Consider the following 17,785-nt stretch of genomic DNA (forward strand, 5'->3'; position numbering starts at 1 on the left):
CTTTGTTCTTGTCGATATTTCACCCTGCTTTTGGTGGTAGTGTTTACTTTTTCTTTGGCAATGTCACCTAACTCGAAAAGGGAAGTGGTAAAACTTCCTGTGTGCGGATGAGGTTTCATTGTGTCTATTAAAGAGCACACTATCGCACACAAAATGTTTTGACTCAGAAGCTTCTATTTAGCGCCACTGGGTGATATAATTTATTGGATTAAAACAGAACAAATCATTATTCCAAAACAAAGGGACATATTTCTTGCATTTCACATCCATTTATGTTTATCAATCACCACCAAGCCTTTTTAGCACTGCCAGGAACAAACCCGTGGGTGCTGCAGGTTTGAGAGGAGGGAGACAAGCAGACAGACATCTGGTTTACAGATGTCCGTTCACAGAGAAGGACAAGGTGGATGAGAAGAATGAAACAAAAGACATACAGACATGACAACATAACAAAGTAGAGTAAATCACACAGAAAAGCTCTGCAACCTCATTGGACTGAACACTTTATGGTAATGATCCACTTGAAGAGGTCAACGTCGTGGGAATTAGCCTGGTTAGACACAGACACAGAGGAAAAGGGGAGAGCACAAAGATCATTAATACGGAAGAGAATCATTAATCACACAAAAAATGTGTGAAAAATGTACAAAACAAGCCCATCCTATGTCTAATTTTCACATTCAAACCCACATAAACCTACATATTCAATAACGATAATTAATAATGACTCAATCACAAACATAAACATATGTGTACAGATTTATTTATTCATGCTTTTATACCATTTTATACTTTCTTTATTAAAACTTCTTTTCTTGTACATAGAATACAAGTTTACGAATAGTTATACAGTTTTCTTTGCACTGAATGGAGCAGCATTTGCTTTTGTCTTAATGACAATTAAATATTCTGATTCTGATACTAATAAAGGGAATTATTGTGCCCATTTCCCGTAAGGTTATTATTGGACTCTATTAGAGTAGCTTTGCATAATTCACATTTCGAAATAATCCTTATGTATCTTGTGCTTTACCTTGGTGCTCATCCACTGTCTAAGAGCTAAAGTTTTCACCCATCACCTTTGTACAGTTACAAACTAAGCAGGTTCAGCTTTTGTTGCACAGCTGTTCTTTTTCACATGCAACACCCAGAAATAAACATTATACACTCTCGAATACGGCTTATGGTTTAGCTTTCTGGGTAAACATGCAAGAGGTGACACACGTGATGGTGGCAGCGAGGCTTGGGTAATAGGACAATAGGACAGCATACTGTAGCTCAGGAGGACCAAAGTATTCTTGGGTAAGATACTGAACCCCAAGTTCAGATGTGTTTATTGGAGAGTGAATGTGTGTGAGTGCTAGATAGAAGGCATTCACAAGACGTAGAAGAAAAGTGGTGATTCGCCTCTGTCTCAGTATAGTTCAGAGCAGCAGTGTATGTTTGAAAACAGCAGAAGAAGCAGTTTTAGTCACCTCCACCTTAAAGGCCACCGTCCACTTAAGCCAATTTATATATTATTGGCTGCCAGTGGCAGAAAGAAAATCTAGATAGCAAGCAGATGGGCTCGTTTTCCTGTCTGGTTTGTCAGTTAGCCACAGGTATGGCATTAGAAAGACTGGTCTGTCAATCTATTATTGTTCAGTGAGCAGACCTTTTGTGAAGAGGTACCTAAACCAGCCTTTCTATCTGAGTGTAACCATTTTTTTTCACACCCTAAGACTAAGTGAGTAGTATTTGGTAGCTTAATTTCAGGGTGTGAAATAAACTAAATGAACTAAATATATATCTCTAAGAGAAAAAGTCAGACAAAGGGACACTAACTATAGTCAAACGTGTGACAACTCAAGCGACCTAATGCAGACTGAAGATCTCAACAAAGTTGTTGTTATCTCTCAGTTGCCAAAGGACATGATAGCATATGCCAGGACGAGAAGGCGCTCCTCTCGCTTTAAGCCAACTGTAGCTGACAACCCCTCATAAACAGCAGATTTGCGTCTGAGATGACAATACTGGGAATATCCACTCTCTGACATCACACAGATCAAAGAGTAGAAAACAATTCTCACAAACCAGTGGGAAACCTGAGGTTTTGACTCACGGGTCATACACTGACTTCACTATTTGACCATGTTTAATACAACCATCTGTCACTGTAACAGTAAATATATACGGAGACCCGCAGGGGACATGGGAGAAAAAAAAATTAAGACGGACTTTTGCGAGATCTCGCAAAACTTTTGCGAGATCTCGCAAAACAAACTCGGGATCTCGCAAAACTTTTGCGAGATCTCGCAAAACAAACTCGGAATCTCGCAAAACTTTTGCGAGATCTCGCAAAAGTTTTAGCCGCATTCTTCGGCCTTCGACCTCCCGTTAGCTTCGAGCTAACGGGAGGTCGAGACCTACTACAGCCGGGAGGAACACCGCTTTCCCGGCACATCGTGCCTCGACCTCCCGGTCGGCTTCGAGCCGGCGTCCGAAGAATGCGGCTAAAACTTTTGCGAGATCCCGAGTTTGTTTCGTGAGATCTCGCAAAAGTTTTGTGAGATCCCGAGTTTGTTTTGCGAGATCTCGCAAAAGTCCATCTTAATTTTTTTCCTCCCATGTCCCCTGCGGGGCTCCGTAAATATATGACAGAAAACAAGAAAAAGTGTATTAACTCCACTTTATTAGTTAACCAGACCTTCGTGCACTATTTCTCACCTTTGTATCCGTTACCCAGGGCAGCATTCACTCGATCATATTTGCCAGTCTGCTCTCCTGTTAAGCAATCGGCACAGGTCAGTGTTACAAATTCACTAAAAACAAAACTGTTACATTGAGACAAAGAAATCTAACAGCTATGTGTTAAACCTGGCAAAAAAAGTAGCATTAGAGGACTTAGCTATCACACTATGCAGGTCACATACCTTTCCTAAAGAGGGATATAATGCATAATACATGCAGCTGCACTTTCAGTGTGCAAGCTACTTAAGTAAAAAGAATAACAGTGAATAAGGTTTTTTTTAAACTGCATCACATTTGTGTTGCTATTCTTATTTAAAAAGAATCCAAGTAAAGGACACTAATATTTTGACTCCTGCAAAATCACGTGATTATTATATATGAAGGCATTTTTCAGCACAGTAACATCTGTTGTATGCTGTCTGTTGTGCTGCGATATTGTGCAAAACGACATGACTAATAAGGTAACCAGAAGCAGCAGTAGTGGTAGCTCATCACAAATGAGGAAGTGTCGGTGGTTTTCTTACCCAAAGCATCTTGAGCTGGCCCTAGCTGTGCACCGAACCCTAATAAAACACACACAACAGAAATTACACCTTTAAGGCCAGGACTTGGGACGTACGTATCTGCAAACATGCCAGGAGTACACTCTGAGAATTTAGGAGTACACTGGAAGTACTTTGAGAGAAAGAGTGCATTAAATTGAACCTGCTTGTTGAGCTCCATATCCTGCACCAGGGCCTGAAACAGCACAGAAAAAGGGCAACAATAAAGAGTCAATATCAGGCAGGATCACATAGAAACAGCCCTGCAGCTTATCTGCACTCACAATGCTTCTGATGAGTTTTATTTTTCACTATCTCTGAGGCTTTTGACCTCATTGGTACTGAACTAGAAAAAAAGAAAACCAAAACGACACAGTTTATCTGGCCGCATGGTAACTTTCCACTTTAGAGTTTCTCACACTTTTTTTCTCACCATATTTTGCAGATTTAGCACCTTCAGCTCCAAGACCAAGCTGCTGTGCAGCATACGGATAGCCACCATCACCTGTGGGCAATGAAAGAAATTGGTTAAATGTGACTATTTAGCAGTTCACTGAGCTTTAATACTGTGATAAACTGACAGGATGTGAGAAAAAGAGAAAATTGTAAGCCTTGTTGATTTATTTGTTTATATACTTTATACTAACAAGTATACCAAGGCTGGGGCTAGGCCAGTTTCATTTTGGTTGCGTGATCATTGTTTATGCAGCATTTCAAGGCCCCTCAAACAAAGATGATGTCCCAATAACCTGCATGACTGGATTTTTCACTTTATAAATTTATAGTGAAGTGAAAAGCGTCCTCATATAACAAGATGCAAAATGACTCAAAGACAAAAGGGGAAGCCTACGATCTTCATATATGAACAGACTTTCTATGATTATTGAGTTATTTCCTATTACTATACTCATACTTCCAGTTTACAGCAGTTACCCAGTCATTCATCTTAATTAAAACACTGCTGCAGCTGCTGCCCTAACAGTTGAGACCATTCAGATAAAGGCTTATTCGCTCTAGACTTTGATAAGGTAATCAATACCTTTCCCATGTCTGTACAAAGCAACTGAAGCCAGCAGCAGTACCACTGGACTGTAATTTTTAAAAAAAGCCTAATTTGAAAGCAGAAAATTCAACAGTTTTGAACTCTACATGTAAATCATCCCCTCATGCCCAGATCAAGAAATGTAAAGTACAATGTAAAAAAAAAAAAGAAAGATAATTTAAATGAATTTATCAAATAAATTTTACAGAATTTTACTATTATTCTTAAATACATAAAATATCAATAAAAAATTGTTTGTGAAACATTAATGTTATGTCAAATGTAAAATAACATGAAAAAATGGTGAGTAATCGTGATTTTTACTGCAGGCTGACTGCTGTAGTATTGTCTGCTTGGCTGTAGAACAACTTTACCAAAATTTAAAATTTTACGTGCTTGTCTTACAACTCAGACATGCAAAATTTATTAAGACTTAGAGAGTTTTCCCTTCCCATTGATGCCGTGTGCTTGCTCAAAGGTGGATCATGTGCTTATTGGGGTATATTTCTAACACTGTAGGGTCTTTAACGTGTAATATATAGGTATTTGAGATGGTTGTTGCACATTTGGGTGATATAAAATGCAATAAAATTGAATGAATGAATTCAAGTTCAGTATATGGTCACTTTGATTGACAGGTGGATATCATGATAGCTGGCTGTAGCAGTTAGCTGCCTACTGAGCCTCATATCTGCTAACAGGATTTTTTTCTTGAAGTAATTTTAATAGATTTCGCTTTAAAAATGTATAACTTGGAGAATAAATTATATTGGTCCAATAAGTCTGTGGTCATGGTCATTTCTAGCATTTTATTAGCCTGTTATTTAGCACTAATAAACAGATACCTGCCTGTGTGCTTATTGTAAGCTATGCTTGCTAGCATAAGCATATAACCTAGCTTCTGGCCCCAAACCGCCAAAATGGGGACGATGCTAATGTTGAGACTTCAAAATGGGTTCAGAAAACAATGGGTGGCTACATCTATTTCCCTCTTTTATCTAAGTCTATGATTTTTTTTCTTTAGTCTGCAGGACTCAGAATAAGCCACATTCATCTACTTGTAATAAAGTCACTAAGTCTGTGTTACATTACATTTTCCTGTTATTTTGTACCATTTGACAAGAAAAAACCTCTTTAGTGCAGGACAAAAATGTCTCTATATAGACAATATCCTGAAAGTGTTTAGTGTAGCGTGAAAGGACATACAATATCTTCCCATGATGTGATGTACTGATCTGAAAAAGTGTAACACTACCTGTTAATAGCATGGTGAAGCTTTTATGATGTGCAAAAGTTTGATATAATATACAATGTTGTGTGGCGCAGGTATTTTGCAATGATTATTGTTGCAGCTATGATATCAAGCTCATGTATCTACTACCTTCCAGTCCAGCAGGAAGCACTGGGGCATTACCATAAGGAGCCTGACCAGCTCCTCCTCCTGCAGGGGGAAGAAGAAAATCAAATGGTCAATCTGACTCATACATCGTCATTTCTCTCTCTTCACCCTTCGACCTCCATGATTAATCAGCAAGCTGTGCACTCTCTACCACTATAGTCTGAGTCACGTGTGGAAACCCACGCTGACAGTTGCCTGACTAATAGCATGACTGAAGGGCGAGGTGCTGTCACCGTTGCTCACCATATTTGCCACCAGTTGATTCCAGGCCTGCCCCAAGTGCTCCTGAAAGAGGACGAGAGGGCTTTTTGAGTCAAGACTTCACACGTCGCAGAAAGCACATGTAGGCATCACTCCTTGCTGGTAAATGCAAGGCTTATGTTCCATGCAGGGTGTTTACTGGTTTGAAATTAAATTCAAACAGATTTGGAGGAGAACAGATGCTTTATATTCTATAACCAAATGCTTTTGAGCCCTTCTGTTTACTTCTGTTGGTTTATGTGAGAGAGTTTCCTTAAATCTCCTACCATAGCCCCCCTGGACCTGTCCAGCATAGCCTCCAGGACTGAGGGCTGAAAAAAGACAAACATAAACACACAGGTCAAACATTCTTGTGTCATTAATCGATTCAACCGATTAACTAGTTGTTAGTTTTAAAAGCATCTACGGGAGCAGGAGGGCAGAAACCACCAGATTTAACTGGTCAGCTTCAATAAATCAGAGACAATAGCTACACCCAGTGGATAAAAAAAATCACACTGAGCATATTAGAGGAAGCCGTTTCTATTGACATCTACTTTGTCAAGCTATCCAGTATCATGGGTTAAGCCTCTAAAGGTTAGTGCCATCACTCCTCACGGGTTTTTTAAGCAGGTTATCGCTCCTCAGAACTGTTACCTTCACTCTTCCCTGCTTTTTTCTCAGCACCATCGGCTAACTCTGCAGGGTAAGCAAGGTCTGAAACATAGTACTAATTAGCACTAATTATGTTGTATATGTCGAGAGCTAGACTGACTTTCACAACACATTTTGCTCCAGTAATATTCAGGCTTCACTCACCAGCTCCATAGCCATCACCATTCCCGTAACCTGTTGAGAGGAGAAATGTAGAAGCACTTAAAAGATTGCAGTTATACATGAAAGAGAGGGGAAAAAATTCAAGTCTGTGATCGTGCTAGACAAAGCTTTTGCAAAACTGCCTCAGCCTACAGTGAAACACAAAAGTAACGCCAACAAAGAAAAAGTCCATCTTGACTGAATATCAACAGCTTTGATGCAGGCTGTCTTTGACACCAAGCAGAGTGACGAATGATTCTCTGCCAGTGCATGATGTATACTTCTCTAACTTGCTGAACTTACCCAGGCCGTTCCCTGCCACAGCACCAAGATATCCTGTTGCTCCATCACCATAACCTGTAATAAAACACATTCACTGTTTACTTAATGGGATGATGAGTATGATGTATAGATTTAAGTCTCTATATAGATTTACATGACTGAAGTTTACCTAAATATAAGTCTTTTTTCTTGCATGTAAAAAAGAACAACTGTATATTAACAGGAGAGTTTAAAGATGGCTGACACGTTGATTGTTTTACTTGTTTTTGTCTCTTACTTATTAATCATTCATCTGAAAGGAAACCTCTGGTGTGACCTTGAACGTAAGGTAGAGATTTTTTTCTTTACCTCCTCACATACAACTGACAAGCAAATGATTGGTTTACAAGGCAAAGTAGGAGTTATGTTGTCTGGCTTTGAGGCCTTACCTCCATTCACTTCTTTAAAAACAAAATTCGAGTAGGCAAATTACTTCGTATTTTCTTATCAAGCATATCCTCAAGTCTTTTCTGACAAGCTTCTACATCTGCACAGGACCCCGGGGTCTGTGGGAGAGACCCATGAATAGGCCTCCATTTCTTTGCCATGAGTTTAACTGACAGCCTCTGTTTAAATTAAAGGCAGTAGCCAAACAGCTTAGCACACAGACTGAGAAACACCTGATTATTAAGATAGTCTGGAAATTTACTGGCTAGTCTGGTGAGACAACAGCCTGTTTGGGGGCATGTCCGTGAGATCATTGTCAGTGGCTAGTTGTTTGCATGTCAGCAAATGCACGTTTTCTTTTGTTTTATACATGAACTATTTACCTGCATATAACCAAAGACTGTGCAACTGTGACTGGCCAACAGAATTTGGTGTGAAAACAGACTATAAACCAGACCAGAAAGCTTCCACCAGAAATGTTTTTCCTTGCCTACATGTGTTCCATGCATACAAGGATAGGGCCACACCTCTTGATCTTTGAATAAATGTCACCACATCTCTATTGACTCAGTAACTACAGTGGTCCAAACCTCCTCTGGAATGAAGAGCGACACAAAAACTGTGTGCCGGGATCTTCGTGTCCTGGGTGTCTATGGCTGAGCAGCTCCTGTAGGTGTAACGGGTAAGCTGGCCTAGTAATTTGGTTCAGATAGTGTAACTGTGACCCAAAGGTGCTTTCAAATTGCATCCAAATTATTATCTAGCAGGCCAAGAAAGCATCCTGCTAAAAGTTTTAAACTGTTCAGTGAAGCCTGGGGAAATGATGCCGACAGAGACCAAATAAATATGTTACAGCCTTACCAGTCGACTTTCCTGCAACACCTTGGGGATAACCACCCTGCCCAAGTGCAGCAGCAGCTAAAATGTAAAAAAAATTTTTAGATGAACAGGATGAAACACAGAATATGAGATGCAAAACATAATTTCTTATCTCCAAGCAAAGAAAAGACAAAATAAGGAAAATTTACATGCATACCTCCAAGTTTTCCAGCTGCTCCACCCAAATACGCTCCCTGTCCCAACCCTGCTGGCAACACATCGGAAGTCTTTACCAAAGTTGTAAACCTACCTCTCCATCTGCTAAAAACAGCAGCTAGTCTTCATGAATTATGTGTCATTGCCCAGCATTACCTGCTCCATAACCCAAAGCGCCCAGGCTTGCTCCCATGTAGTTTCCCGCTCCACCAGCATAACCTGAGGAGAAGGTAAACAAGCTCAGCAAAATCACCCGAGATTTACTTTAGGCTAAATGCACTTCACTTTTCCTTTCCTTACATAATAAAGACAGTTATGGAACGCTTTTTCAACCTCATCAGGCCATAAATGTCTTCATCTTTGTCAGACTTGTATTGGGAGATCCTCTCCACTGGACTGAGTCCTAAAAACCACAACGACCACCTAAAATCACTCCCTAAGTCACAGATACCCAGATGAAAGACTGAGGTATTTGGGATTTTTTATGTTTTACTATTGCTCCCAGCAAAACAAGTTATACATTCCTGGGTTCCAATCTGGATAAATATGAGTTTAGATATGGTCCAGCAATATTATTACACACAGACAGTAAACCACACACAAAACCCGGCTGTAAGAAGGAAGAATGTACATGTGACATATATTGTTTTAGAGTTAAATTTCATGCAAAACGAGAAAACATAAAAACAAATGAACAACTCAAAGCTCCTCCCAGCACTCGATGTAGTATGATCAGAAGCCTGTTACCAAGAACAATGCAAATCTCTTACTGGAATGCACATTAGCATAAAAAACAGGCTGAAGCCACACTGGTTTCAGTTTTGTGTCGTGTAGCAGCTTCTGGATTTGAACATGGAAACTAAAATCTAATCAATGATCACTGCTCTCACCAGTGATTAAATCTTGAATTTCCCTCAGTGCAATGCCCAGATTGACTATTTTCAGTATCACTGGCAACTGCAGCCCAAGAGATCTAAGCTACTAAGATAACAAACAGCTGTTTACTATGGCTCAAGCGGTGTGCACTGCATGTGTTTTGACTTTCCTACAAAATGCAAAGATATCCAAACAGACTTGAAGGTGCATCAGAGCTGAAAGCCAAAATCACAAACCTTCACCAAACCGAGGTTAGAAGTCATGATTCAAGGTTTTCCAAGGTGATTGCTCCACTGCCTTGCAGCTTATATTTATCATGTTAATATGTAATTATTGTGTGTTATATATAACGCAGTCTAATTTGTTTATTTATTTTTTGGTTAATTTGCAAACTAAATATGAACATCTGAAAAAAACAACACTTTTAGTTGAGAAAAGGTTTTCTGGCCAAAGCTTGACTGCTTTCATGCAGGGTTTGACCATCATTAAATAGCATCGATAGTTTTTGGTTGCATACACTTGGCTACTTAATCATAATGCATTAAAATATTTAGGTGTAACTGGGGTGAAAACAGCTCAGTCGCTAGTTTTTCAGCATGAATTTTACATTTGGTCACATTAGAAGAGGGAAAACCTTTCAAAAGTGCCTCTTTTGTTTGACTAGTTCAACTTTTTTAAGCCAAAAAATTTGAACTTGGATTTTGGCAGAACTATACTGGCAATTAGAGTCACTAGTTTAAAAGACTGACTTGGTAAAGTGTTTTGTTTGACTAGTACAGCAAAAGTCTCAATGCCAACTAGCAGAGGAAACTAAAGTCTGTTTAAAAGCATAGACATCACACAAACAACAATCTGAAAGCCAGTCTCAGAAATATGAAATTGTTTCTCAAAAATCTCAAGAACGGACCACAGACAGACAGATATGAATCAAAAAAGACATTTAGATGGTGAAAAAGCTTTGCTCTTACTTGGAGTCTGGGCATTCCTCCCAGTCTGCCCTGGGATAGGGAGGGCTTTTGGCTTTTTGACATCATGTTCAGTTTGGGAATTCTGTTTAGCACTCTGATCATCTCCATTAAAGCCTGGAGCTTCCTGTCCATCTCCTCTATTAGAGGCACTGCCTACACTTAGGGTTCCACTAGTACCTGGGATCACTGCTCCATAGCGCCTTCCTCCTTTTGCTGGAAGGTTTGCAGTACTATATCTGCCATCTTGTACCGTAACAGTCCCACGGATTCTGATTCCATTTGCGTTTTCAGCTAAAAGTCCTTTGACGCGCTGCCTGTCTGCCACAGCAGAGAAATAATCTCTTATTCTCTGATCCAGTGGAGTCGCGTAAATACGTCTTCTTACATCCTCAGCTTCTGAAAAAGGTAGTCGAGAGGTTTTGTCTTTTTCTTTTTGTGACGTCGTGCTACCAAGATGTCTGAGTTCTTCACCAAGATGCGGCTGAGCCACTGAACTTTGACCCTTTTGAATTCCTGAACCTAAGCGATTGTTTTCTAGTAAATTAATAGGAGATCCACAGTTTTCCACTTGCTGATTTTCACGTTTGGATGAATCATAGTCTCGGGCACTCTGAGATGAATAAGAACCCAGACTTTGGATGTTGTCTTTATCAACAGGCAGTTGTCTTCTCGGACCTCCAGCTCCCAAAATGACTTCATGATTTGGGGCCAGCTTTCTTTTGGGTATTGCAGGGTGGTTACTTTGTCCTTGATCAGTAGGTGTTGTGTGTCCAAGACTCGATGACTGGACTGTTGAATCAAAGCTTTTGACCTCCTGCTTTCCAAACGAGTCTAGACCTCTGATTTTTTCTCGTTTAAGATCTTGAACAGCTTGACCCTGACTGGCCATCTCAGGTCCAACCAAATGTTCTGCAGACACACCTGGCAGAGAGATATCAGCATGCATTCACAACTTCATCTCACCTCAGAGACAACAGTGTTTCTTTGAGGTCCAGCAGCACACTGTAGCAGCAAACTTCAAGCCTTTCTTTGAAGTTTGTAATATAAATCGGAGCATCCACAGAAAAATCAGAACCAAACCAAGGATAGAATCAGTGGGAACTCAGACAGACTTACACATTCATTTAGAGTAATGACACCAACACATAAAACGTGACATGACAACACATTGTTTCCTTCACAAATTGTTGAAATGTCAAAAAACACACCAGCGTTCAAGCACAAGACAAAAGGATATCCTGACTCGAGCAACATCTGTGTATGACACACAACAACAGAGCTGAGTGGGCATGAAAGCAGAAGCCTGCAGTCCACAGCAAAAGCAACTGAAATTTTTCTGATTCTTAAAGTGAGGTTTTACTCATAATATGTGTTTAAACTACAAGCATATTTACATTTACTATGAGCCAGAACCAGAGTCACCAAGCAGTTTTAAAACATATCTCAAAGGCAAAAAACAAATAAAGTGTGAGTGTGAGTAATTTCTTATTTTGCCTTTAAACCATGTGTGTGCAGCATAAGGAATAATAAGTAGCCCACAGGTGGGGGCTGGAGTGGTGGAGGGGAAGGAAGCCAATGTGGAAGTGTCTTAAAATTGCATTCTTTCTAATACCTCTAATACCTGGCAGTGATGCTTCTGGTTGCATAAAAGCTTAGGGTTACAAAAACGTCTATGGGAAAATGGCCCTCACTCATTTGCTCCCTTGCTGACAAAAACATATATTTTAATTAGTAAATTCTTGCTGTTCTAACAACCACAAATGAGGACAAGTCATTGGCTAACAACATGTCAGCCACAAGTCATCAGCCAATGAGCATTTGGTGATCTCAGTCAGAGCTTTCTCAGGACATCTGGTTTCGAAACACTAGGCTGAAAGAGCCAGGAAGTCATGCAACATGCAGTCAAGATGAAACACCAATAGACACGATGAACTGTGCGCACAAAATAAAACAGACCAGCTTCAGATGATAGTAAAATAGATACAGATGATCTGTTTTCATGCACATAAAGACATGAAATCAACATCAATAGCAGTGAATCACAAGTCAGCAAAGATGAAGACAGACTGATTACACAGAAACACCACAGATTTTACACCTGCACGGGTGAAACCCATAAAGCAGATGTCACTGATAACAGCAGCATCGCAGGCCAGCGTATTACAGTTTAGGAGGGTTTTTTTTTTTTGCAAAGACACAATTTCTGCAAAGTGCTTGTGTCACAGATGTGGGCGTATTATTATTGTACTGGATAATGTATTAAGACAGCTTCTGAGAAACAATCTCTGCTGATCAGCTTGATAAGGCTGATGTTTATGCATGCCTCTGCATCAAGTCTGGCAACAGGCCTAAAACAGTTCAAAGCTAAAAGAACAGGACATCACATGAAACATAGTTCATCACTTACCTGGTCGTGCTCCAAGATAGCCAATGCCCCCTAAAGATCCATATCCTGGCAAGGAAACAAAAACAGCTCATCTTTAAATAAATCAGCACTGGGGTTACGTCACTGACATCCTGGGTTTCTCTCAATACTACAAGGACACATAATCCATTAGCTGAGATGCAGTCTGCCCCATATACCATGTCCACTGACAGGTTGACAGGGTCCAACTTATTGTGTTTATTAAACCAATTTCTTTACTCTCATTTGTGCATACAGCACAAGGAAACAAAAGTGTTTACCTGGAAGTGTTCCCAAGCCAGCACCATAAGCTGAAAAGTCCCAAAAACACAGAGTTAATATTTCTTTACAAAGATCCCTGCAGCTGCTATCCAACCGTTTGTTAGATTCATCCTCATCCTTGCTGTGTAATATCTGTAAAAGGTGTGACATGAGTTGTAGCAGTTCAACCTTTCACAAAACTGGTTGCATCTTAGCCTTCTTGGTTTTCTGCCAGGATTTGCATGCAATACAGGCTGCCAAGATTTCTGCTGCTAGGTGTGAGCACAACTAAAAATAACCCCAATCTTGCACCAGACAACACTGGGAGGCTTAATATCTTAAGTACTGAGAAAATAATTGGTCGCATTGTTAATATGATAATTATGATGAATCATAAGAGTAAAAAAAATGTATAAGGTAATTTGCAAATCAGAACAGTGAGGGTAAAGTTTCAACAACCTTGACATATGTAACACATGTAAGCAGCACACATAGTTATTTATTTCGAGTAATAAATAACGACCAATAACAAAAACACAAAGTAAAGTAAATGGCTCCCTAAAGAAGAAGATATATAAATAGGGCCTATTAAGTCTTTCTTTATATATCAGTCTTACCACGTTTTCCTCCCTGGCCCAATCCCAGTCCCAGTCCGTTTGTGAGCCCAGCCCCCAGCCCCATTCCTGGGCCCAGACTGGCACCTAAAGCCACAGGGAAAATTTATCATACATTTTTAATAAACTATTATTTATTTCATGAACTAGACTGACCACATCCAAGAGAAAAGAATGAAAAAGTATGCTGTGAGGGTTTGAGTGTGTACCATAGGCTCCCTGGTTTCCATATCCACCTTGCATCAGACCAGCTCTTCCTCCTAATCCAAGAGATCTGTAGCCTCCTGAGGGCACAATGAAAATAATACATATACAGAATATAGTTAAAGTTATAGTTAAAGAATATAGTTTTTAAACCAGGTGCATCAACAGAATCTTTCTGTGCATAGTAAATCCCAAGTAATATCATGGTCAAAAACATTTTTAAAAACTGTGTGATGGATCCCTTTTAAACAGGAGAAATTGTTTTTGCATGTTTGATTTGCTCACCAACACCAAGCTGGGCTGCAGGATAACGTCCAACTGAAATATTTAACAAAGTAAAAGTTTAAATATCCCCTCTGTATGGTTAAAGAGACATAAGAGGCAGAAAATCAAGCAGATTAAACCCACTTCCAGTCTTCATTGCTTTGTTGCCATATCGGCTACCCAGTGCTCCAAGGGCACCAGTAACTGAGAGGAAACAGAAAAATTATTTTACACTTTGCTTTTTTTTAAAATATTACTTTAGCTATTACAGTTTTGACCAAAATAATTGCCATTAAGATTTTTACCATAATTTATCAGCCCTAGTCACTCATAGAGTTAATGCCCATCGAAGGAATAGACTACAATATGTGCATTTGTGCATCCAAAGACACAAATCAGCCAGAACATTGCTAATGTATGCTGTATGAAAGACTTACCTCCAGGTTTCACGCCGCCGATTCCCACACCTCAATAAAACAAAACAAAAAAAGACACAAAACCGGAAAACAGTTAAAGGCACATAAGAAAATTTCAGAGTTTAAGGAAACAGTGTATTTAACCTGTTATTTTTGGTCGAAATGGATAGTTTCCCCCTTTGTAACAGAGTTGTATCAATTTTTTATAACTCGACCAACACATAGGGGCGTGGCTTCCAGTAATGGGCCTCAGTGCCTCTAATTTGAGTCACTGAACTCCATCATGTTTACACTGTTGGTGCCTTTTGCAGCATTTTTAATGGATTTATCTGACAAATATTACAACCTGTGCTGTGGTACAGACTCTCCGAGAAATTTTGACAATTTTTTGCCAGTTTTAACAATTGTTTTGTGCTAAATTATTATTGGTCTGTTGTTTAGCACTAATTATGATATAAAATGTGTCCGTGCATTGCAGCGATACTGATGATTTAAGACATTTGGAGTTCAAAATCACAGAATGATGTCACAGTGGCTGTCCATCCTTTATATACAGTCTGTGTTGTTGTTGTTTTTTAAACATGAATTTAACATTGAAATAACTTAAAAACAATTTAAAAACGTATAAATACCTCTGGCTGGAAGCACCCTCCCCCAGGAAACACTTTGAGGTTTAACCCCTGAAACATTAAAAAAATGTGAACAGTTTTTCACCATCACCATGGTTACAGCCTGTCAAACACCAAACAGTGTAATGATAACAATACTGTTGTGTTGTGTTAGTTAATGAATCTGTGATTTATAATTAATTATACTTATATTTCTAATGAATCTAACTTATAATAAAAGTGAGTGAAGATGGTGAGAGTCTGTAGCCACATATGTACCAAAAACAAAAAGAACAACTACAAAATGTTTTATTGAGAGGATATGAATATTTCACCTACAAATATCAGGATATCTATTGGGAGACCTAGAGATTTATTTTCGTCCCGCTATTTTCACTTTATGCAACTGATTAAAAAATGCAGATAAGGAAAATATGATATGCATAACTGTAAAATACAGTGTAAAGAAGTGATGCGCATTTAGGAAACGTTAACATATTTGTTTCACAGATTTACTGCATGAACTTTTTTTAAAGGACATTAGAGGTCCTTCAACAAAAGCATTATTTGTTTTTATTAATCTAAATTTTGAATTTTAGGCCAACACTATCACTGTGTAGGAGACTCAAAAGATGACCTTAAAACTGTGGGAATTACAGTTTAGATGTCAGTTGAGGATTACATCAGTAGTGGAACCTGATTGGACTAAAGGTGCGAGACAGACAGATATCCACTGATGCGACCAGAGCACGAGATCAGATACAGCGCCAGTGTGGAGCCTGTTAGTTCTTCTCACAGTTGGATGTGACATTTTGCCTGCTTATGCCACCTTTTCATTGCATCCTTTGAATCAGTGAAATTAGATCATATAAACCAAAGCAACTTGGCGATTACTCTGCTGTTGGAGCCCAGAGTCCATGCAGTCCTCCCCTCAGTCTCAAAGAGATGAGATCTAACAAGTGAGTGAGAGGGACTCACTAAAGATGCTGATTCATCGGGACTTTAACTTGGACCAAAATATGATATGATCTAATTCATTTGTCAGCTAAAGATACAATTCATCTTGACGCTAGACAAAATGAATTCAATTTTGACTAAATAAAAAAGCTTTTTTGTGCAGCATTTCTTTAGATCATGTTAAATATCAACATAAATTATTTTTCTTCCAACTAAATTTAGTAACTTCTTTACATTAAGTTGGATTATGCCAGTTAGACTTATATTAATCTTTGTGCGATTCCAATTCCAATGTTTTTAAAGCAGCAAACACGATAATTAAAACATGAATGAATACTTTTGTTTTAAAGCTCATGGATCTAAACCATTACAAATGTAAAAAAAAAAAAAAGGCCAAGAAAAATAGTTCATAAAACTTTAGACTTTGTCCCGTGAGTTTCTTACCGCCTTGCAGAGTTTGCTGAGCCAACCAGAGAACCAGCGAAGTCTGGAGCAGAGCTCGAGCCAGCATGATGGAGGAGGCACTGTGCAAAAACCAGCAGCACTTAAAGAGAAGAAAGAGATGTACAGAAAGACAAATACAAGTCTGGTACTTAAAGCACCGCAGCCTCTTTTATATGCTTTTATACACTCCCACTGGCAAGTCCTGCCCTCTGAAAACACACATCAGTCTGAATGGGCAAAGCCAAAGACCCATTTCGCTCCATTTCCTTTAGGTGAGAATGCAGACACACACACACACACACACACACACACACACACACACACACACACACAACCATTTTAATGAGTGATAATCAAATCTACTGTTTTCACTGTTAACACATATAAGGAGCCAAAGATTCAGTAATCTCTTATACATTCACACTTATAATGCAAAGTGTAATGAAATGCACTGTGGTGCAATGCTAAAAGCTTGTTGTCATAGTCTTTGTAAATATTCATGGCTCTACTCTTATTATCCTAGTTTTTTTTTCTATTTTGTGGGGCTGAATATTGATTCTTGGATGTTTGATATCCTTAAGTTATTGTTTTGCCGTTGCTATTTTTTCTGTGTTCCCTTGTGTCTGTATCTAAGTTTGTCTCTCTTTCAGTTGACTTAATATTTCACTTTGAAGCTTAGATGCTCATATGATTTTTGAGGGTTTTACTTCCCTCATTTGTTCTTTTGACACTTTATTTAGTGTCTGATTAAGTCCACTGGTTCTTTATTACCCCTTCCCTTCTTCTGTGTCTTGTGTTGTCCTTGTTTTCTCCTGCTGGCTCTCTGCGTTTCTGGATTTTTCCTATTTGCCCTCTAGATATGTTTTTCCTGCCAACATGGCAGTTACCTTATTTTGTCTGTGTTTGTTTGTTTTTCTGCCGAACACCCTGAATAATATGAAAAATATGCAAATGCGTAATGTATAAGACAAGGCAAGCTAAAGATGCTGTACAAAGCAGAGTGGACAGAATTTGGCTCATTGAGCTGACAGGGGGTAAAGAAGAGCTTTGTTCTGTCGCTGTTGGCAATTCCCTGAACACATAGACTGTCATGGTTCTGCTTTCTTTATTGACATTTCAGGTGTTTCCAAATATCTCACGTATTTAAATACAGGCTGTCTGCTCCAGTGTCCATTCTATGTATAGTCTGTCTATCTGTGTACTCTATATTTTATTTATTTTTATATTAAGCCTTTATTTTGCATCTCTGGTTTTATC

At 39.0% G+C, this 17,785-nt stretch overlaps 1 protein-coding gene across 1 annotated transcript; it reads right to left on the bottom strand.

Moving 5' to 3' along the window:
- Positions 1-208: 208 nt before the first annotated feature.
- On the bottom strand, positions 209-16,598 carry LOC309705679 (uncharacterized protein). The gene is made up of 24 exons (XM_082531600.1): positions 16,529-16,598; positions 15,152-15,199; positions 14,541-14,570; positions 14,248-14,307; positions 14,125-14,157; positions 13,845-13,919; positions 13,639-13,722; positions 13,042-13,071; positions 12,764-12,808; positions 10,357-11,277; positions 8,669-8,731; positions 8,514-8,561; positions 8,339-8,395; positions 7,073-7,126; positions 6,773-6,802; positions 6,611-6,670; positions 6,241-6,285; positions 5,957-5,998; positions 5,696-5,755; positions 3,706-3,777; positions 3,436-3,468; positions 3,255-3,293; positions 2,707-2,763; positions 209-550 (listed from the first exon to the last, which is right to left on the bottom strand). The coding sequence occupies exons 1-24, from the start codon at positions 16,593-16,595 to the stop codon at positions 546-548; spliced, it is 2,058 nt and encodes a 685-aa protein (XP_082387726.1). The 5' UTR covers positions 16,596-16,598; the 3' UTR covers positions 209-545.
- Between the last annotated feature and the right edge of the window lie 1,187 nt (positions 16,599-17,785).

Source organism: Aulonocara stuartgranti (assembly GCF_965226115.1).
Source record: "Aulonocara stuartgranti genome assembly, chromosome: 4".
NCBI lineage: Eukaryota > Metazoa > Chordata > Actinopteri > Cichliformes > Cichlidae > Aulonocara > Aulonocara stuartgranti.

Excerpts from the sequence above, each read along its gene's own strand:
- LOC309705679 (XM_082531600.1), bottom strand. The coding sequence starts at position 16,595 with ATGCTGGCTCGAGCTCTGCTCCAGACTTCGCTGGTTCTCTGGTTGGCT. Across the intron at positions 13,072-13,638 it reads GGGCCAGGGAGGAAAACGTG|CTTATGGTGCTGGCTTGGGA; the intron begins GTAAGACTGATA and ends GGGACTTTTCAG. Across the intron at positions 7,127-8,338 it reads TGTTGCAGGAAAGTCGACTG|GTTATGGTGATGGAGCAACA; the intron begins GTAAGGCTGTAA and ends GTTTTATTACAG.